The 22,621-nt window shown below is 44.6% G+C and overlaps 1 protein-coding gene across 1 annotated transcript; it reads left to right on the top strand.

Moving 5' to 3' along the window:
* Positions 1-378: 378 nt before the first annotated feature.
* LOC124039958 (dual specificity protein phosphatase 3-like) lies at positions 379-22,414 on the top strand. The gene is made up of 3 exons (XM_046356549.1): positions 379-740; positions 14,330-14,547; positions 19,980-22,414. Exons 1-3 carry the CDS (start codon positions 550-552, stop codon positions 20,219-20,221), a joined length of 651 nt encoding a protein of 216 aa, XP_046212505.1. The 5' UTR covers positions 379-549; the 3' UTR covers positions 20,222-22,414.
* Positions 22,415-22,621: the final 207 nt, after the last annotated feature.

The following is a 22,621-nucleotide window of genomic DNA, read 5'->3' as shown; positions in this document are numbered from 1 at the left end:
GACCAAAGCGCCTACATTTTAGAGACATGTCTTCCACTCTTTGATTAGTACAAGCTATGGTGTAATATGAGTTGGTATGGAGTGTTTAAATGTTTTTTTTAAGAAAAAAAGAAAGAAAAAAGTTTTTTAAGATGCTTTAGACATATTTGCATATTTCATTATAGTCAATGGCAAGTGATGACTCGCCAAAATGTGACATACCAATTTTCTCTGAAATTAAACTAAATATATATTTGGCGGGGAATCAACTAGCACAGAAAGAAGGAAAATAAGGCCACATGTAAAAATGGGTTTACATTCCCTTTAATGGTGCCCTCTCTGCCTTATTTTCCAGTAGCCACTCTTGTGTTGTCAACCAATTCCTATCCGGAGTGTCTGACCCGCGGTGGACGAGTTGGGGTGTGTCTGCGAACGAAGAGAGCGTACGTTTCAGACACCGTGTAGGTTACACAACATGACTTAAACGGAGAATACAATTCTGCAAAATCATAAATTGACACGACTCAAGACACGTGTTTGTTCGCCAGTTCGGAGAGAGAGCCTGCAACCATGAAAAAATCGAGCCCGGCAAAGCAGCAACCACCACCAGCTGAAGTCGCCGTGTCAGGGGACGAGGTTACATTTACATTTACATTTACCGTGCAACAACTAAACGAGCTTTTGTCAAACAGCAGCGGATTTTACAGTTTACCAACACAGCATTTCAACGAGGTCTTCCCTAGAATATACGTTGGTAACGCGTAAGTTATTTTTATTTGACCGAATTCTGAGGAATGTGTGTGTTAGTTGTGCCGAACAATTTCTAATGTATAACAATTGTATAGAACAGGACTCTCCAACCCTGTTCCTGGTGAGCTACACTTGGTGTAGGTTTGGGCACCAACCCGAGGTTGTAATTTAAATTATTGTTAACGAGCTAATTATTAGAATTAGGTGCGCTATATTAGGTTTGGAGTGAACCTACAGAACAGTAACGATCCAGGAACTGGGTTGGAAAGCCCTAGTATACAATTTCATCACCAACAATTAAAACTGTAATTGTAAACTAATATTTTCCCAATCAAACCATTCCAAAAACATCGTCAAGACAAGGTGTCTCCGGATTCAATTGGCTTGAACTAACCTTGTCAAGTAATGTATTTTATGCCTTAGGCGAATGCAATCTCTTCATAATATTTGCCACGAGCATGGGAGGAGGTAGCCCAATATTGGGCTAAAGGAGTCTAAAGTTACTCCATAGAATCTTACATGTTATTTTTAAAGGTGCAATATGCAGAAATCACTGCCATTTCCTGGTTGCAAAAATTCCAAGTTAGCCTAATTTCAGTTTGTGACAGAACAAGCAACCATTGTAACATCTAAACAGCAGTGTAATATCTTTTCCATAACCCAAAGTATTGTATTTACAGCTGTGAATCTGGTGTACAAAACCTAAAGTAAACAAAAGATAAGAATGGGAAGCATAGAAATGGTGCACAGAACAGATCTGCTGCTTAGACTTGCTTTCAATGAGTGACAGATCAATAACACACATTTCTATGTGAATTTGGTCAGTTGCCCAAAAAGTTACTTATTGCAGCTTTTAAGGGTGAATTGGCTCAAAGCCAAAACAGCCAAATACTCCATCCAAATGTGACTCGGTTGCGGTATGGTTCTAGAAACATAAATCCCAGTACTTTAATCACATCACTGATAATTTGACCAGTGAAAATGTCTTCCATTTCAGAGAAGCAGATAGAGTGAACTACTGGTGCATATTAGCTGTCTTTCCCCTGATTTCCTTAAATGCTGTAACATGGCCGTGTGGGAACCCTAACCCTATAAAGATGTATCAATTGAACCTTTTTGTTTTTTGAAAATAATTTCTTGCAGGTATGAAAAAGTCCTCGTGCTATCAAAACCGTACCTCAAGCGATATGTGTTTTGAAGTTCAGACCGAGCATTGCGACTCTTAACAATGACTTCACCCTACAGAAGACACCTTTGTCCGATGACTCTTATATGTAATGGAACTGAGTCAGGATCTAGGGAGGAGGTTGTTCTCTTGCTCTGAAGGAAATTGTGAATTTTCTACAGACTCATGCACACTCTTGAACGTTCGTGTTTGTATTTCAAGGGTGATACGAAGCCCTATTTTTATTAAATGAAACAATTCCATATTGTTTGACGATATTGAGACACTTTTTCATTGGCATCACCCCCTTACTCACCTCCCTTTGTCTAACTTACCTTTTACACACACACACACACACACACACACACACACACACACACACACACACACACACACACACACACACACACACACACACACACACACACACACACACACACACACACACACACACACACACACACACACACACACACACACACACAAAGGGGGGATGGAGGGTTAGACCAGTCTGTCATGGTATTCCGCGGGCTTTAAATCCATTGTGGTTGGTTGACTGGGTACTAAAGGTGATGTATTTGCCGACTCTCTACAATTTATAGTCTATCATTCCACTTAGGTCAGTTCATAGGCATCCTTTATGCTGATTGTGTGTGCTGGAGGTGTGGGGGTCCCAATGTAAATGCAAAGTCCAGCTCATAAACACAGCATATACCTAGTCTAGACACAGAGTAAGGTGTGAAAAAAAAAAAAAATATATATATATATATATATATATATATATATATATATATATATATATATATATATATTTTAATTCTCAAAGCATATAAGGTATGTTTACATGTATTGGGTGAAAGAAATCCACATTGAGTACATGTGCATTAACAAAAAATGTAAATGTTATTATATAGAATACATCAATCTAGTAGATTGTATAACTTTACTTTCCCTTTACCCATATAAAGGGCCATGTACAGGAAGCCCATGCTGTAGAAGGAAGTCTCTATTGCACAGTCGTGGCCAAAAATTGAGAATGACACAAATATTAATTTTCACAAAGTTTGCTGCTTCAGTGTCTTTAGATATTTTTGACAGATGTAATTATACTTCAGTATTCCATAGTAACACTGAAGTATAATTACAAGCATTCCATAAGTGTCAAAGGCTTTTATTGACAATTACATGAAGTTGATGCAAAGAGTCACTATTTGCAGTGTTGACCCTTTTTCAAGACCTCTGCAATCCGCCCTGGCATGCTGTCAATTAACTTCTGGGCCACATCCTGACTGATGGCAGCCCATTCTTGCATAATCGATGCTTGGAGTTTGTCAGAATTTGTGGGTTTTTGTTTGTCCACCTGCCTCTCGATGATTGACCACAAGTTCTCAATGGGATTAAGGTCTGGGGAGTTTCCTGGCCATGGACCCAAAATATCAATGTTTTGTTCCCTGAGCCACTTAGTTATCACTTTTACCTTATGGCAAGGTGCTCCATCATGCTGGATAAGGCATTGTTCATCACCAAACTGTTCCTGGATGGTTGGGGGAAGTTGCTCTCTGAGGATGTGTTGGTACCATTCCTCATTCATGGCTGTGTTCTTAGGCAAAATTGTGAGTGAGCCCACTCCCTTGGCTGAGAAGCAGCCCCACACATGAATGGTCTCAGGATGCTTTACTTTTGGCATGACACAGGACTGATGGTAGCGCTCATGTTGTCTTCTCCGGACAAGCTTTTTTCCAGATGCCCCAAACAATCGGAAAGGGGATTAATCAGAGGAAATGACTTTACCCCAGTCCTCAGCAGTCCAATCCCTATACCTTTTGCAGAATATCAGTCTCTCCCTGATGTTTTTCCTGGAAAGAAGTGTCTTTACTGCCACCAGGCCATCCTCCAAAAGTCTTTGCCTCACTGTGTGTGCAGATGCACTCACACCTGCCTGCTTCCATTCCAGAGCAAGCTTTGTACTGGTGGTGCCCCAATCCCGCAGCTGAATCAACTTTAGGAGACGGCCCTGGCGCTTGCTGGACTTTCTTGGGCGCCCTGAAGCCTTCACAACAATTGAACCGCTCTCCTTGAAATTCTTGATGATCCGATAAATGGTTGATTTAGGTGCAATCTTACTGGTAGCAATATCCTTGCCTGTGAAGCCCTTTATGTACAAAGCAATGATGATGCCATGTGTTTCCTTGCAGGTAACCATGGTTGACAGAGGAAGAACTAGGATTTCAAGCACCACCCTCCTTTTGAAGCTTTCAGTCTGTTATTCAAACTCAATCAGCATGACAGAGTGATCTCCAGCCTTGTCTTCGTCAACACTCACACCTGTGTTAACAAGAGAATCACTGACATGTCAGCTGATCCTTTTGTGGCAGGGCTGAAAGGCAGTGGAAATGTTTTTTTGGGTTTCAGTTCATTTGTATGGCAAAGAGGGACTTTGCAATTAATTGAAATTCATCTGAACACTCTTCATAACATTCTGGAGTATATGCAAATTGCCATCATACAAACTGAGGCAGTAGACTTTGTGAAAATTAATACTTGTGTCATTCTCAACTTTTGGCCACGACCTGTATAATGATATCATCACTTGGCTCCAGTCATTGCCTAGAGAGCAGCAAGAGGGCAAGTAGGACAGAAAGCAAGCACATTCCCTCTGTTACAACAAAATCATTTTGAATATGCCAATCTCCAGGGCCAAGAGCCAGCTAACACGTTGACGAGATGTCTTGACTATTGTATAAACTTAGAGGAAGACATGCTCTAGGGCACGTGTCAAACTCGTTCCAGGGATGGCCAAGTGTCTGCTGGTTTTCGATACTCCCTTTTTCTTGATTCTGGTCGCTAATTAGTAATTAACTCCCGACACCTGGTTGGCTAGGGCTTAATTGAAAGGGAAAAAACCTGCCGACACTGATTTTGACACCCCTGGGTTAAGGGGGTGAGGTGACTGTGCAAAAGGCTGTTTTTGCCTTGTTTTTAAAATGTGTAAATTAGACCCGTTAGATATTTGAGACGGCACAGTATATATGTGCATCTCATTTGTTCTTACAGGACATTAGATGGAATATTTCACTCAGTTTTATTATTGGTTTAATATGACCTTGCATATTGTGAAGTGTCATCCTCCAGTGCAGAGTTTAAGGCGTAGGAACAATTAAGATGTATGGACTGCTTATCGATTTAAGATCCACTGTCCACTCCGGAGACTAGTGGCTTCACATGGTCTGTGATATACTGTAGGTCAGCTCGAGCTGTTGCTACCATAGCTCAAGCTGATGAGTAGCTGGCTGCTGTTCAATCAAAACAATGGACAAGCACTAGGGGTGTCGTTTTTAAAACGATAAGAAAAAATCATAAAATTCCATGTCTATTCACAATGTAGAATAATGGTCCTATTAACGTGTATATATGACCTCTAGGGCCTGGTGATGAAGTCATCTACCGCAGTCATCCTTGAAAGCTCCTTGGATACGGCATGTTTGTCTGGAAGGATAGCCTGCACTACGTCTTTTTAAATGCGCCATTGGAATAGGCATTTTACTTTTACAAGGCAACTGTCAACTAGGCAACCAGAACTGTCAATCAAAATGGCTCGGATCTGCCTCTGCGCAGCTTGCCTGCACACAAAGTACTTTAGTGTGTTAAATACCGTGACTTACCAATACATTTAGTATAAATGTAGTATAAAATATTTAGTGTAAAATATATCTTCCGTTAGTAATCAACTCCTAAGATTGAGTATTTTTGGAATGGAGGAGACTCATTAGTTGGTGTACTTCTGAGAACACAAACACTCACATCTTTTATAACGAACCCTAGAGGGGAGCAGCAGGTTGGCCACCAGGCAGATGGCATCAGAACATTGCATTAGGCCTATGAAATTTAATTTGAAATGACTTAGAATGTATGTGTTGCCCCCCTAGGGTCACGCACTACTCATAAAGCAAATCTAGAACTTATTATTCAAAAACATAAAATATTAATTGGACCAGAGAATCTTGTTTCTCATGGTCTAATAGTCCATCCCTTTGGTGGAGTGTTGGCGAAACTGCCCAAATCCATGCGTGTCAAGGTTGTAGTCTTGTTTTTGCTTTGACATTATGGGATTGTGTGTAGATAAGGAAAATAAACGATTTAATCCTTTTAGAAAGGGGCTGTAATGTAACGAAACGTGGAAAGTCGAGGGGTCTGAGTACTTCCCGAATGCACCATCTCAGGTGGCCTTAAAGGGTACAGTAGCACAAAGCACTCCCTCTATGCACAATGTAATATTGATCAATACTAATGTTGCATAATATTTTTGTCTATCATTTATATTTATACCCCAAACCATTGGTTTCCAAATATTTAAGAGTAAACTTTGCTGTTGTGTTGTTTTTTTTTCACCATAAATGGCTTCCAGTTAAGCCCAGTATACTCCTATCATGCCCGGTTTGTATTGAAACACATGGGAATAGTGTATTTATGCCCAATAATCATCAGCATAAATAGTTTTGTTTTCGATTTTTTAAGTTGATTTAAAACGCACACAACTACAGTTAAGCATATTATGCATCTAGCCATGGTGCCTTTACCAAGATTAGAAACCTCTGTACTCTTTCCAAGACGTTTGGAGTGGACAGGTAGTTGTTGATGCAGAGCGAAGAATAAGATCGAGGTTGAGGGATATCTGGGACAGAAGACCTAGAAGTGGTGGACCTAAAAAAAAAATGTCAAGAAATGAGGGACACGAAGATGACTATTGGGAGACTACGCATGCACTTTTTGGGGTGGGGGAATTGTCATCTTGTCGTCTTTCTTTCATCCCAGGTGATCCTGTTTTTTGGTCCCCCACCTGTACCTTTTGTAATACAATAGTTTCAAACCACCTGCTCTACTATCTTCAGCTAGGCTTCAGGAAGTGCTACTACTTCCCTGATGAATAGTAATGATCTGTTTCTTTTAATAACTGTAGGGGAGATTAATAGAATTATTCTTACAGAAATTAGGCGCAGTATGCGTCAGACTTGTCTAAACTTACTGTATTTACTGTTTGTCCTGGCTGCTATCATGGTGGAACAACTCCCTGGATGATACGTTCACTGCACATCTCAGTGACTGGATTCAAGACGAGATCGTTACACAAACTTGAGGCGTGAGTCGCTCTCAAACGACACCATCCATGGAGACAAAAGTCAATGGAAGGTGCACTAAAATGCTTTTTATCGACACCCGCTCAGTCTTTAATATAAAAGTGCTGGGCAGCCCCTGGATGACGGCACACTTTGGTTCTTTGTAAAGGGCTTGTTTTAACAATGCATGGTCTGGGGCTGCACAGAGGAGGACTGAGTGGAGGACAGGGCAGATAAATGGAGGGCGTGAAGGCATTAGCCATGCACTGAGTTCAGCCTGTGCATGCACCTATATGCGCGCACACATACAAACATAAGCGGGCATGCATACACTTGGGTAGGCACTGGTGTACAACACGTTCAGACGCGTAGATGCTTTATTTGTACACTTCGGTGCTTACAGGCACATCCTCTGAAACATGTACTGTACACATGCTCAAAGTTACACATTCATCCTCACCCCTTTACACATAGGCTTTGTCTTTACAAGAGAAATGTTACTATATTCGCCTGAATAGACTGAGCCTCTGAGGGAATAGTGAGAGCAAAGTAGATGGCAGTGAGATGGAGAAGGGTAGACACAGGAGAGAAAGGGAGGAGTGCGAAGGGTAGCTATATCTGGTTATGTGAGCAGATCTGAGCGGCTGAGTCTCATGTACTCAAGCCATCGCTCCAGCACCTCAGGGTAGCCTTGGCAAACAGGCCAGACAGATGGGCAACTTCATCCCCTAGTCATAAACTAAGATGGTAGCAGACTGGCTCTTTATTAGTTAGCCCTGCAGTGGGAGGCAGTGCAGGTATGTTCACCCTCTGTCCCAGGGGAACCATCCAGGGTCACTCAGCCTCTCCACACCTCTGCCTGGAGCCTGATGATATGCTCATCCAACTGCAGAGGACTCTGGGATGGGATAAAGCCCCCAGATCATATTAAATACAGTAAACGGGACCTGCATTCAATGAAAGAGCTCCGAGACAGGATTAGTCGAGGCACAGATCTGGGGAAGGGTACCAAAAAATGTCTGCAGCGCTGAAGGTCCCCAAGAACACATTGGCCTCCAACATTCGTAAGTGGAAAAAGTTTGGAACCACCAAGACTCCTTCTAGAGCTGGCCAAACTGAGCAATCTGGGGAGAAGAGCCTTGGTTAGTGAGGTGACCAATAACCCAATGGTCACTCTGACAGAGCTCCAGAGTTCCTCTGTGGAGATGGGAGAACCTTCCAGAAGTACAACCATATCTGCAGCACTCTACCAATCAGACCTTTTATGGTAGTGACCAGATGGAAGCCTCTCCTCAGTAAAGAGCACATGATGGCCGGCTTTGAGTTTGCCAACAGGCACCTGAGTGATTTTTCAGACCATGAGAAACTAGATTGATGACCAAGATTGAACTCTTTGGCCTGAAAGGCAAGTGTCATGTCTGGAGGAAACCTGGCACCATCCCTATGGTGATGCATGGTGGTGGCAGCATCATGCTTTTGAAAACCTGCTCCAGAGCGCTCAGGACCTCAGACTGGGGCAAAGATTCACCTTCCAACAGGATGACGCAGGAGTGGCTTCGGGACAAGAGGCTGGACTTGAACCCGATCGAACATCTCTGGAGAAACCTGAAAATAGCTGTGCAACTATGCTTCCCATTCAGCCTGACAGTGCTTGACAGGATCTGCAGACAATAATGGGAGAAATTCCCCAAATACAGGTGTGCCAAGCTCGTAGCATCATAAACAATAAGACTTGAGGCTGTAAATCATTGTCAATGGTGCTTCAACAAAGTAGTGAGTAAAGGATCTGTTTTTGCTTTGTCATCATGGGGGTATTGTTTGCAGATTGGGGGGAGGGGGAGACTATTGAATCCTGTTGTGGAATTATTGTAATCAAAGGACTTTAAAAATAAAAAGTGAAGAGATTCTTCAAAACAAGTGAACTTAAAAAAAAAATACCAGCAGTAATGGAGCTTGTCAACGAGCCCCCCCCCCTCGTATGTGATTTGTTGAGCACACCGACAAAAGATACCATGGCCTTATAGCAAAGATACTCCCCTTCAGTCTACATGACAAACAATTTCCAAACTGTTTCCTGCTATTTAAAAAATATATATATATATTGTGATATTCCTGGCTAGGCCTCTACTTTTCGCTGACAGTTGCAACTCAGCAAGTATCTATTTTGTATTTGCAGCGTGCTCTGCCTTTCCGAATGTAGGCAATACAATAAAACATATATATTTCTAAGGGCTAGGGAAGCTAATCAACTTCTGGCCAAATCATGCTTTAGCAGCCTATTTTGAATGATAGTATTTCTGTGTAGGCTAATTAGGCCATCTAATTTTGGCAATAGAATTCAAGCCTTATGGATGCTCTGAGCCAATCTACTATTCCCCCATAGTAAAGTTTGGTGGAGCCACTTTTAGACAGTGGATATGTCTGCCTATGTTAGTGGTCCCCCAGGGGACGGGAGTGTTCAGAGCCCAGTGCCATGCAGACCAGTGTTTCCATTAGTCGGTAATGGCGTGCTTTTGGCCATAATTTCTGTTGTTGAAAAGCGAATTAAATAAATTTGCCACCGGCCAATTGTCAGGCAGAAGAAAAGGATTCATTGTTATAAAAAAATATATATATATATGTATGTAGCCTATTCGTATGAAATGACCTGTGGGCTCTATCGTCCCAGAGTCATTGAAGTCATTTAACATTTACATTTAAGTCATTTAGCAGACGCTCTTATCCAGAGCGACTTACAAATTGGTGCATTCACCTTATGACATCCAGTGGAACAGTCACTTTACAATAGTGCATCTAAATCTTAAAGGGGGGGGGTGAGAGGGATTACTTATCCTATCCTAGGTATTCCTTAAAGAGGTGGGGTTTCAGGTGTCTCCGGAAGGTGGTGATTGACTCCGCTGTCCTGGCGTCGTGAGGGAGTTTGTTCCACCATTGGGGGGCCAGAGCAGCGAACAGTTTTGACTGGGCTGAGCGGGAGCTGTACTTCCTCAGTGGTAGGGAGGCGAGCAGGCCAGAGGTGGATGAACGCAGTGCCCTTGTTTGGGTGTAGGGCCTGATCAGAGCCTGGAGGCACTGAGGTGCCGTTCCCCTCACAGCTCCGTAGGCAAGCACCATGGTCTTGTAGCGGATGCGAGCTTCAACTGGAAGCCAGTGGAGAGAACGGAGGAGCGGGGTGACGTGAGAGAACTTGGGAAGGTTGAACACCAGACGGGCTGCGGCGTTCTGGATGAGTTGAAGGGGTTTAATGGCACAGGCAGGGAGCCCAGCCAACAGCGAGTTGCAGTAATCCAGACGGGAGATGACAAGTGCCTGGATTAGGACCTGCGCCGCTTCCTGTGTGAGGCAGGGTCGTACTCTGTGGATGTTGTAGAGCATGAACCTACAGGAACGGGCCACCGCCTTGATGTTGGTTGAGAACGACAGGGTGTTGTCCAGGATCACGCCAAGGTTCTTAGCGCTCTGGGAGGAGGACACAATGGAGTTGTCAACCGTGATGGCGAGATCATGGAACGGGCAGTCCTTCCCTGGGAGGAAGAGCAGCTCAGTCTTGCCGAGGTTCAGCTTGAGGTGGTGATCCGTCATCCACACTGATATGTCTGCCAGACATGCAGAGATGCGATTCGCCACCTGGTCATCAGAAGGGGGAAAGGAGAAGATTAGTTGTGTGTCGTCTGCATAGCAATGATAGGAGAGACCATGTGAGGTTATGACAGAGCCAAGTGACTTGGTGTATAGCGAGAATAGGAGAGGGCCTAGAACAGAGCCCTGGGGGACACCAGTGGTGAGAGCGCGTGGTGAGGAGACAGATTCTCGCCACGCCACCTGGTAGGAGCGACCTGTCAGGTAGGACGCAATCCAAGCGTGGGCCGCGCCGGAGATGCCCAACTCGGAGAGGGTGGAGAGGAGGATCTGATGGTTCACAGTATCGAAGGCAGCCGATAGATCTAGAAGGATGAGAGCAGAGGAGAGAGAGTTAGCTTTAGCAGTGCGGAGCACCTCCGTGATACAGAGGAGAGCAGTCTCAGTTGAATGACTAGTCTTGAAACCTGACTGATTTGGATCAAGAAGGTCATTCAGAGAGAGATAGCGGGAGAGCTGGCCAAGGACGGCACGTTCAAGAGTTTTGGAGAGAAAAGAAAGAAGGGATACTGGTCTGTAATTGTTGACATCGGAGGGATCGAGTGTAGGTTTTTTCAGAAGGGGTGCAACTCTTCAAGACGGAAGGGACGTAGCCAGCGGTCAGGGATGAGTTGATGAGCGAGGTGAGCTAAGGAAGAAGGTCTCCGGAAATGGTCTGGAGAAGAGAGGAGGGGATAGGGTCAAGCGGGCAGGTTGTTGGGCGGCCGGCCGTCACAAGACGCAAGATTTCATCTGGAGAGAGAGGGGAGAAAGAGGTCAGAGCACAGGGTAGGGCAGTGTGAGCAGAACCAGCGGTGTCGTTTGACTTAGCAAACGAGGATCGGATGTCGTCGACCTTCTTTTCAAAATGGTTGACGAAGTCATCTGCAGAGAGGGAGGAGGGGGGGAGGGGGAGGAGGATTCAGGAGGGAGGAGAAGGTGGCAAAGAGCTTCCTAGGGTTAGAGGCAGATGCTTGGAATTTAGAGTGGTAGAAAGTGGCTTTAGCAGCAGAGACAGAGGAGGGAAATGTAGCGAGGAGGGAGTGAAAGGATGCCAGGTCCGCTCGGCTGCCCGGAGCCCTGTTCTGTGAGCTCGCAATGAGTCATCGAGCCACGGAGCGGGAGGGGAGGACCGAGCCGGCCTGGAGGATAGGGGACATAGAGAGTCAAAGGATGCAGAGAGGGAGGAGAGGAGGGTTGAGGAGGCAGAGTCAGGAGATAGGTTGGAGAAGGTTTGAGCAGAGGGAAGAGATGATAGGATGGAAGAGGAGAGAGTAGCGGGGGAGAGAGAGCGAAGGTTGGGACGGCGCGATACCATCCGAGTAGGGGCAGTGTGGGAGGTGTTGGATGAGAGCGAGAGGGAAAAGGATACAAGGTAGTGGTCGGAGACTTGGAGGGGAGTTGCAGTGAGGTTAGTGGAAGAACAGCATCTAGTAAAGATGAGGTCGAGCGTATTGCCTGCCTTGTGAGTAGGGGGGGAAGGTGAGAGGGTGAGGTCAAAAGAGGAGAGGAGTGGAAAGAAGGAGGCAGAGAGGAATGAGTCCAAGGTAGACGTGGGGAGGTTAAAGTCGCCCAGAACTGTGAGAGGTGAGCCGTCCTCAGGAAAGGAGCTTATCAAGGCATCAAGCTCATTGATGAACTCTCCGAGGGAACCTGGAGGGCGATAAATGATAAGGATGTTAAGCTTGAAAGGGCTGGTAACTGTGACAGCATGGAATTCAAAGGAGGCGATAGACAGATGGGTAAGGGGAGAAAGAGAGAATGACCACTTGGGAGAGATGAGGATCCCGGTGCCACCACCCCGCTGACCAGAAGCTCTCGGTGTGTGCGAGAACACGTGGGCGGACGAAGAGAGAGCAGTAGGAGTAGCAGTGTTGTCTGTGGTGATCCATGTTTCCGTCAGTGCCAAGATGTCGAGGGACTGGAGGGAGGCATAGGCTGAGATGAACTCTGCCTTGTTGACCGCAGATCGGCAGTTCCAGAGGCAACCGGAGACCTGGAACTCCATGTGGGTCGTGCGCGCTGGGACCACCAGATTAGGGTGGCCGCGGCCACGCGGTGTGGAGCGTTTGTATGGTCTGTGCAGAGAGGAGAGAACAGGGATAGACAGACACATAGTTGACAGGCTACAGAAGAGGCTACGCTAATGCAAAGGAGATTGGAATGACAAGTGGACTACACGTCTCGAATGTTCAGAAAGTTAAGCTTACGTAGCAAGAATCTTATTGACTAAAATGATTAAAATAATACAGTACTGCTGAAGTAGGCTAGCTGGCAGTGGGTGCGTTGTTGACACTACACTAATCAAGTCGTTCTGTTGAGTGTAATAGTTTCTGCAGTGCTGCTATTCGGGGGCTAGCTGGCTAGCTAGCAGTGTTGTTTACGTTACGTTGCGTTAAAAGAACGACAATAGCTGGCTAGCTAACCTAGAAAATCGCTCTAGACTACACAATTATCTTTGATACAAAGATGGCTATGTAGCTAGCTATGTAGCAAGCTACGATCAAACAAATCAAACCGTTGTACTGTAATGAAATGAAATGAAAATGTGATACTACCTGTGAATGCGACCTGGTTGTGAGTCTATTCGGTAGAGGTTGGCTAGCTGTTGGCTAGCTGTCGGCTAGCTGTTGGCTAGCTAGCAGAGTCTCCTACGTTAAGGACGACAAATAGCTGGATAGCTAACCTCGGTAAATTAAGATAATCACTCTAAGAATACACACTCTAAACTACACAATTATCTTGGATACGAAGACAGCAAAGACAGCTATGTAGCTAGCTAACACTACACTAATCAAGTCGTTCAGTTGAGTGTAATAGTTTCTCCAGTGCAGCTAATCAGTGGACGTTAGCTAGCTGGCTAGTGAAGACTACGTTAGGACGGCGAAATACGATAATTACGCAATTATCTTTGATACAAAGACGGCTATGTAGCTAGCTAAGAAGAAATTGCTAAGATTAGACAAATCAAACCGTTGTGCTATAATGAAATGTAATGAAATGTAATGAAAAAGTCATACTACCTGCGGGAGCGAAGTGCCGATGCGACCACTCGCTCCAAACCGGAAGAGTCTGGGCTATTTCTTTCTCAACAAGCTGACATTTCCACTTCACAATAACAGCACTAATAGTTCTGCAAATTGCATGGTTGTGTGCTTGATTACGGGTGTGGCTGAAATGGCCGTCACCTTTTAATTTGAAGGGCTGTCCACATACTTTTGTGTATATATACAGTGTATGTTTTGTTTAAGACTGGGCAAGATGGAGTAGCCTAGGTTTGGTGCGATAATCGACAAGCAGGAAGTGCATCCAACACATCACATTTTCACAATGATGCTCTGAGAGTGCATTGGCTACTCAGAACATTTAGCGTGACCAGCAGGACAGTCTTTGAGACGGTGTTATGACAATGGCTTGAATAGCATGTCTGGGACAACTTTGTCAGAACTGCGAGAACCTGGTATTGTTGAACCATGTGTGTTTTTACTTTGCCAGCCACTGTAAAGTAGGTCTAGCATTTGCTTATTTGCTGTATCTCCCCCCTTGAGTAGCAACTCAACAAAGCTGATAAGAGTGATTATGGAAGTCTTCAATCTAACTTTATTGAAGTGTTCCAAAGCAATGCACTCATGCCTGCCCCGTGCTTAATCAATGTCTGACGTCTACCTCATAAACCATAGAATTATCTACTTCTATCGCACAGGTTCGTGGGCCAGAATCTGATGCGTCTGCAGAAGCTGGGCGTGACCCACATCCTGAATGCGGCGGAAGGCAACTCCTTTATGCACGTCAACACCAATGCAGGTTTTTACGCTGGCTCGGGCATTACCTACCATGGCATCCAGGCCAATGACAAGCCGCAGTTCAACCTCAGTAACTTTTTTGAGGAGGGGGCGGCTCTGGCGCACAACAATGGCAAAGGTGAGTCTGCCCACTCTGGGTTCTCTTTTACCTTATTCATAGGGGATTATTGTCTATTTAAACCATTTCACCATGTAGTTTATAAGCAAATACCTGATTTCTATATGATAAAATAGTGGCAACTGCCTCTTATACAGTGCCTTCAAAGTATTCATACCCCTTGGCTTGTGCCACATTTTGTTGTTACAGCCTGAATTCAAATTCAATACTGTATAATAACTAGTGATGCACCGATATGACATTTTTGGCTGATACCGATATTTTCCTTGCCAAAAAAAACCCATTACCGATAACTGATATTTACAATTTTTGCGACCTTCTAAGCATTCTAGTACAGTTAAATAGTTAACACTCATACGGACGCAGTGGTCTAATAAACTGCATCTCTGTTTGCTGACTTTTTTTTGTACAGTGCTACTGTATCTTTTATGACACGCAAAGACCCAAACGGCGTTCCAAAGTATGTATGTTGTGAAGCTGATCGCAGTGGCGCTATTACTGTGTAACTCCGGTAGGGCTACATCTGAAAAATAGCGCACCGGTGCCCGACCAGTCGGCGAAAGCCAACATCACCCATGACAAGCGGATGATTGTCAAGGGCGATGAGTTCTATCTTGGCTTTAATGGATTTCACCTTTGAGTTGTCTCGCTGAAATGTTCTTACTCTTTCAAATGACTGCTTGACTTGTTGACTGCTCGATCCGCACAGCAGACATTGTGGGCTAGGTTAGGAATGCTGTGTTACACGTGTAGTGTAACATTTTACGTGCCGTCATTATGTCGTGTACCTACGTTATATAGGTAGCTTTGACATCGTTTAAAAAATAAAAAAAAATGTTACCCCCTTTTTCTCCCCAATTTCGTGGTATCCAATTGTTGTAGTAGCTACTACTATCTTGTCTCATCGCTACAACTCCCGTACGGGCTCGGGAGACACGAAGGTTGAAAGTCATGCGTCCTCCGATACACAACCCAACCAAGCCGCACTGCTTCTTAACACAGCACGCATCCAACCCGGAAGCCAGCCGCACCAATGTGTCGGAGGAAACACCGTGCACCTGGCAACCTTGGTTAGCGTGCACTGCGCCCGACCCGCCACAGGAGTCGCTGGTGTGCGATGAGACAAGGACATCCCTACCAGCCGAGCCCTCCCTAACCCGGACGACGCTAGGCCAATTGTGCGTTGCCCCCCGGTTACGACAGATCCTGGGTGCGAACCCAGAGTCTCTGATGGCACAGCTGGCGCTGCAGTACAACACCCTTAACCACTGCGCCACCCGGGAGGCCCGACATCGGTTTTTAACATCGATGTTAAACTAGACGTCTGGCCGATACCGATGTTGGCATTGTTAGCTAATATCAGCCGATTCCGATTATATCGTGCATCCCTAATAATAATATTTTGCAGCGATTGCAGCTGTGAGTCTTTCTGGGTATGTCTAAGATCTTTGCACATCTGGATTACACAATCTTTTCAAAATTCCAAGTTTGTTGTTGTTCATTGTTAGACAAACATTTTTCAAGTCTCGCCATAGACTTTCAAACCAAATTCAATTTGGTTTGAGGTACAGTCAAAACTGTAACTCAGCTACTCGGGAACATTCACTGTCTTTTTGGTAATCAACTTCAATGTAGATTTGGCCTTGTGTGTTCTGTTATTGTCCTGCTGAAAGGTGAATTAGTCTGCTTTTCACCAGACGCTGGGAGATTAAGGCAGGTTTTCCTCAAGGATTTTGTGTGGAAAATTTCCCCAGTCCTTAATGATTACAAGCATACCCATAACATGATGCAACCACTATGCTTTGAAAAACTGGATAGTGGTACTCTCTCTGAACAGAGGAAAAAACATCACCAGATTCACAGGAAATGCATTACAAAGGATGAAGTTGCAATACTCCATGCAGCAGCCCCATACTACTTGTCAAACATGGAGAACTGGTACTGGTTGGTTGAGGGGTTCGTGAGTGGCTTTTGACCATTTTCTTGGATTCCTCATCTGAGATGATGGGTGTCAGTCCTCTTTCTTGTGCTTTTTGAGGTTGTAATATCCTCTGCTATCAATAGTTTGTTCCCCTTGGTAAAAAACTGTAAACAGACCTTTGTTTCTCCAAGTCCAAGTTATGAGAAGAGGAGTAACAGCAACTATCCTTCAGGGCACAGGATCTAACACGTTTAATGATGGAATAGACACGGAGTATACAAAATGTCACTTGTTAAATCCACTTTAATCAGTGTAGATGAAGGGGAGGTTACAGGATGTTTAAGCTTCGACAATTGAGACATGGATTGTGTTGTGTGCCATTCATAGGGTGAATGGGCAAGAAAAATATTTTTAAGTGCTTTTGACCGGGGTATGGTGGTAGTTGCGTTGCGTTCCAGTTTGTGTCTATAACTGCCACGGTGCTGGGTTTTTCATTCTCAACAGTTTCCCGTGAGTGTCAAGAATGGTCCACCACCCAAAAGACATCCAGCCAATTTTGACAACTCTGGGAAGTATTGCAGTCAACATGAACCAGCATCCCTGTGGAACGCCTTTGACACCTCGTCGAGTCCATTGCCCAGACAAATTGAGTCTGTTCCGAGGGTAATGGGGAGTGCACATCAATATTAGGAAGGTGTTCCTAATGTTTTGTTTAATCTGTGTACGTCATCAGTCCTCCGGCTTAACAAAGTGGAGATGGATACTCCTGTAAACTGTTTCTCAGGCTAGTCCTATTCCACATTGCTGTATCAGCTGATGTTTCGGTCAGTTAAATTTGAATATTCTGCTGTTGTACCAAACCCCACCCATTTTTCCATAGAGAGTAAACAGACACCACTTTGCCACAAGTTATTTTTCCTTTCCTCTGTGTTCCAAAGGTAAAACATCCTTACAAGATGCTACTTAAAGAGGACCATTTGATGTACAGTACCAGGACAGTGAAACACATTGCGTTGAACAGCACATTGATTGCGTTCGGTCGTACTTTAAGCCGTACTCTTTGAAATATGTCAGATTTGTATCCGAGCACCAACACAAAACAAATGGAAATCTATCAAGGAAGCAAACAAGAAGAGATCAAAGGAGTCCCATCACTTCAACCAAATCTCTCTAATTCATAACAGCCATCTGTAGACTGAAAGAACAAGAACAGCCATCTATCGCTGACCACACCCCTGGCTCCTTTCTCCTCTCCCAAATGTTACGGGTGTGTTGACATACCCTGGGGGCCCATTTCATTGGAGCCCTGAACACTGTTTTGTGGCGTGGATTTAATGGAAGCCCTGACACAGTGGCACAATTATAACTCCTATTAATTCTCAGCCAATTAGGCGGCAGCTGCGTCGACACCCCAGTAAATCAGTGTACGACAGTAGAGGAGGTGGAAGAGAAAGAGGTGGTGGACACATCTTTCCAACGAGACCCACGATGCCGTAACACCAGCCCCTTCCTGATGGGTAAAGTGTCCTGATGTAACCCACCGAGGCTTGATCAGTGACATTTTGTGACCACCGTGCAGAGCTGTGGAAATGTCAGCGTTGGAGCATGTGACTCGTCAGCCGGGCTGCTCAAGTGGAAGAGTGTGTGTTGCCAGCCAGGTTGCATGTTCTATTGACTGAGCGTGTTTTTTTAATATATATATACACCACACACACACACACACACACACACACACACACACACACACACACACACACACACACACACACACACACACACACACACACACACACACACACACACACACACACACACACACACACACACAGTGGGGCAAAAAAGTATTTAGTCAGCCACCAATTGTGCAAGTTCTCCCACTTAAAAAGATGAGAGCCCTGGGATTTTCACCATAGGTACACTACAACTATGACAGACAAAATGAGGGGAAAAATCCAGAAAATCACATTGTAGTATTTAAAAAAAAAATTATTTGCAAATTATGGTGGAAAATAAGTATTTGGTCAATAACAAAAGTTTATCTCAATACTTTGTTATATTCCCTTTGTTGGCAATGACAGAGGTGAAGACTTACAGAAAACGTTTGACGAGGTTTTCACACACTGTTGCTGGTATTTTGACCCTCTCCTCTGGAGCAGTGATGTTTTCGGGCTGTTGCTGGGCAACACGGACTTTCAACTCCCTCCAAAGATGTTCTATTGGGTTGAGATCTGGAGACTGGCTTGGCCACTCCAGGACCTTGAAATGCTTCTTACGAAGCCACTCCTTCATTGCCTGGGCGGTGTGTTTGGGATCATTGTCATGCTGAAAGACCCAGCCACGTTTCATCTTCAATGCCCTTGCTGATGGAGGTTTTCACTCAAAATCTCATGATACATAGCCCCATTCATTCCCCATTCAGTCCTGGTCCCTTTGCAGAAAAACAGCCCCAAAGCATGATGTTTCCACCCCCATGCTTCACAGTAGGTATGGTGTTCTTTGGATGCAACTCAGCATTCTTTGTCCTCCAAACACGACGAGTTGAGTTTTTACCAAAATGTTCTATTTTGGTTTCATCTGACCATATGACATTCTCCCAATCATCTTCTGGATAATCCAAATGCTCTCTAGCAAACTTCAGACGGGCCTGGACATGTACTGGTTTAAGCAGGGGGACGCGTCTGGCACTGCAGGATTTGAGTCCCTGGTGGCGTAGTGTGTTACTGATGGTAGGCTTTGTTACTTTGGTCCCAGCTCTCTGCAGGTGAGAGGACAGAGGAGCCTCTTAAAGAAGAAGTTACAGGTCTGTGAGAGCCAGAAATCTTGCTTGTTTGTAGGTGACTAAATTATTATTTTCCACCATAATTTGCAAATTCATTAAATCCTACAATGTGATTTTCTTCTCATTTTGTCTGTCATAGTTGAAGTGTACCTATAATGATAAATTACAGGCCTCTCTCATATTTTTAAGTGGGAGAACTTGCACAATTGGTGGCTGACTAAATACTTTTTTGCCCCACTTATATATATGCAAATCTAGGGCTTGACCTCTGCGGCAGACAAGTCAATGTCAACCATCTTCACTGCACCTAACCACTTCCCATAGCCTCATCAGATCAGTGTGCACACCTGGATATGTAAGCTATGCGTATCATCCTCAACACACGAACGTGTGGGTCAGGCCCTAGATTCGCATCTCCCTGGCTGAGATGCTTCGCCATGCAGGGTTATATTTGGAGCATCTGTTCCCTCACCTCCTGTCATCACTGTACCTCAGTCTTCCCTCTCTTTCCTTTTACTTCAGTCGCCGTCTTCGTCAGAATCCTAATGCCTTAAATGCTCTCCTTTTTTTGTTTTGTATTCCTTTTAAGACCACAGATCTGACAGGATTTGATGGTTGCGAGCAGTATAGTGAAACCCTATCCAGTCCTCTCAACTGTCAGTGTTCATGAAGGAAAGGCGTTGCTTAAAGAGAATTGGGACGTAGCCCTAAGTATCTGTCTCTGTCCATCAGGGAAGGTGTATGTCCACTGCCGAGAGGGCTACAGCCGCTCGGCCACCATTGTCATCGCTTACCTCATGCTGCGCCACAAGCTGGACGCCCGGGTGGCGGTCGCCACAGTGAGGCTCAAGAGAGCGATCGGCCCCAATGACGGCTTTCTGCGCCAGCTGTGTCAACTCAACGAGACGCTGGCGAAAGAGGGCAAGTTGAATGAGGTGATGCCAGTCAAGGTGGCCAAGTTGAAGACCAAATAAGAGGGCGTGACTTAACGCCTTCGAAAGGCCTGTGCTTCCCTAAGAGCCAACCGGACTCAATCCACCCCGGCCAGCAACACATCACTCAGACATACGTACATCCACAACCTGTAACATGCATGCATATACTTATAGTGCTGTGAAAGTATTTGGCCCCTTTCTAATTTTCTCAACTTTTGTTTATTTATTTTTTATACTGAATGTTAGCAGAACTTCAACCTAAGATTAGATAAAGGGAACTGGAGTGAACAAAGTTATACAACACCCAATTCCCCTGTTTGGGACTTACCCTCTGCAGGTACTAGCCTGCTCGGGCTTACCTTCCGTGACTTACCAAATATCCTAAATCTACGATCGGTCGTGATACAATGGGACTACTGAATAAGCTCAGGCTTTCTAGGTCCGACTCCTATAATTGGTTCAGCCTACGACTCATCTCCACAAGATGTCAGAATGAGTGACAACGGGTATAGGAACTGTGCCTACCTTGGTTTTGGTGCCGGCTCCTGATTCACTGATTCGGACTCTCTATTTAGACTGTAAATGAAGGTTGACCCTGCTTGCAGCGCCAGCTGTTAGACTCTACAATAGAGTAAAGCTCACAGATGACTAGTAAAGCTCAAACCAAGTTTATTCACCCACTGGGTCACACAGCTGCATAAGACGGTAGTGTTTCCTCCAGCACAAGTGTTTCTATCCTCCCCTTTAGGACGGAGTCTCCTTTTCCCTAAACATCGTTGTTGGGCGGGAAAGTAAGTGATCTGGGTAATAAACAGTTCCTTCTCACTTCATGTGACCTGACCTCTGACCCCATTTTTCCCTCTCTAATCCACAGCTAGCCACTCTTATCAGTGACCGCAACCATGCGATTGCCTTTTCCCTCACTTAGTAACATTCCAAGCTCCTGGCTCTTATCCAACCTCCATTGACCCTACCATGTCCATTCCTCCTACATATACCCATTAACTTCTGGCGTAGCTTTAACAGACGGATGACCTGACGTTCTCCTGTAGAACCTCATGCCAACGGGTGAAGCTTGGCGGTGGTAATGTGATGGTTTAGGGATGCTTTGCTGCCTCAGGACCTGGACGACTTGACTTTTTTTTTAAATAGAGGGAACCATGATTTCTACTTGAATGTCAGGCCAGCCGTCTGTAAGCTGAAGCACAGCTGGGTCAAGCAGCAAGACCACGATCCAAAACGCACAAAGTGTCTAAAAAGCGACATCTAAACTTTAGGAATGAATGGCCTAGTCAACGTCCACACCTAATCCCAATTTGAGACGACGTGACAGGACTTGAAGTGAGCAATTCATGCTTGAACTCCCAAATGTCTCTGAGTTAAGGCAGTTCTGCATGCAAGAGTGGGTCAAAATTCCTCCACAGCGATGTGAGAGACTGATCAACAACTACAGGAAGCATTTGGTTGCTCACATACGCTATAGGTGGCACAACCAGTTATTGAGTGTAAGGGTGCAACACAAGGGAATAAAAAATAAAAAACTTTTTTTTTTTAATTGTATAATTTATTAGTATACTCACATATTAGGTTTTGAAGATCTGATAACGTTCTGTATCAAAAATAGGCAAACGTTTTGAAAATCAAAAAGGGGTTTTCACGGCACTACATGCATGCATGTTGACAGTCACACACACTAACTCTCTCTCTGACACAAACTGTATCTGTCACGCTTCTGTCCTCTCTGCCGGTATCCTTGGGTACATCTGTCCCAACAGCGGGGGGGTTATGTTAGGCAGAGGAGAGATGGAAGCCTTCTAACCATGGCTCAGTGCTTTAACGTATATTCTGTCACCCATCTTCTCTCTCTATATTCCAATAACATACATGCCTACTGCTAGTACATACAGCCCCAAAGTTCTCCTAGTGTGAGGTTTTGACCTGACCAATGAAGCATTCCCTAGACCATAGGTTTAGAACACTGGACAGCTCTCCCTGTGTGCCACTTTTGGAGCTCTGAGGTACAAATAATAGATTATAGCACAATATTTTCATAGTATCCCACTGCCAGGGCTGTCTGACTACAATGATGTCATGACACCAACAAAATGATCCCTGACCAGTCTGGAATGTTTTGACATTTGGTCTAGTCCAGTGGTTCCCAAACTTTTTATAGTCCCGTACCCCTTCAAACGTTCAACCTCCAGCTGTGTACCCCCTCTAGCACCAGGGTCAGCGCACTCTCAAATGTATTTTTCTTGTTGTTGCCATCATTGTAAGCCTGCCACACACTATACGATTTATTAAACATAAGAATGAGTGAGTTTTTGTCACAACTCTGCTCGTGGGAAGTGACAAAGAGCTCTTATAGGACCAGGGCAATAATAATAATTTTGCTCTTTAACATCTTACATATAAAATGGTTTTTATTTTAATTTTAAT

Source organism: Oncorhynchus gorbuscha, linkage group LG07, assembly GCF_021184085.1.
Source record: "Oncorhynchus gorbuscha isolate QuinsamMale2020 ecotype Even-year linkage group LG07, OgorEven_v1.0, whole genome shotgun sequence".
Taxonomy (NCBI): Eukaryota; Metazoa; Chordata; class Actinopteri; order Salmoniformes; family Salmonidae; genus Oncorhynchus; species Oncorhynchus gorbuscha.
The sequence above is the reverse complement of the archived record's forward strand: the minus strand, read 5'-3'. Positions and strand labels throughout refer to the sequence as shown.

Coding starts and splice junctions, on each gene's coding strand:
- LOC124039958 (XM_046356549.1), top strand. CDS start 550: ATGAAAAAATCGAGCCCGGCAAAGCAGCAACCACCACCAGCTGAAGTC. Junction 741..14,329: donor AGAATATACGTTGGTAACGC/GTAAGTTATTTT, acceptor TCTATCGCACAG/GTTCGTGGGCCAGAATCTGA. Junction 14,548..19,979: donor GGCGCACAACAATGGCAAAG/GTGAGTCTGCCC, acceptor TCTGTCCATCAG/GGAAGGTGTATGTCCACTGC.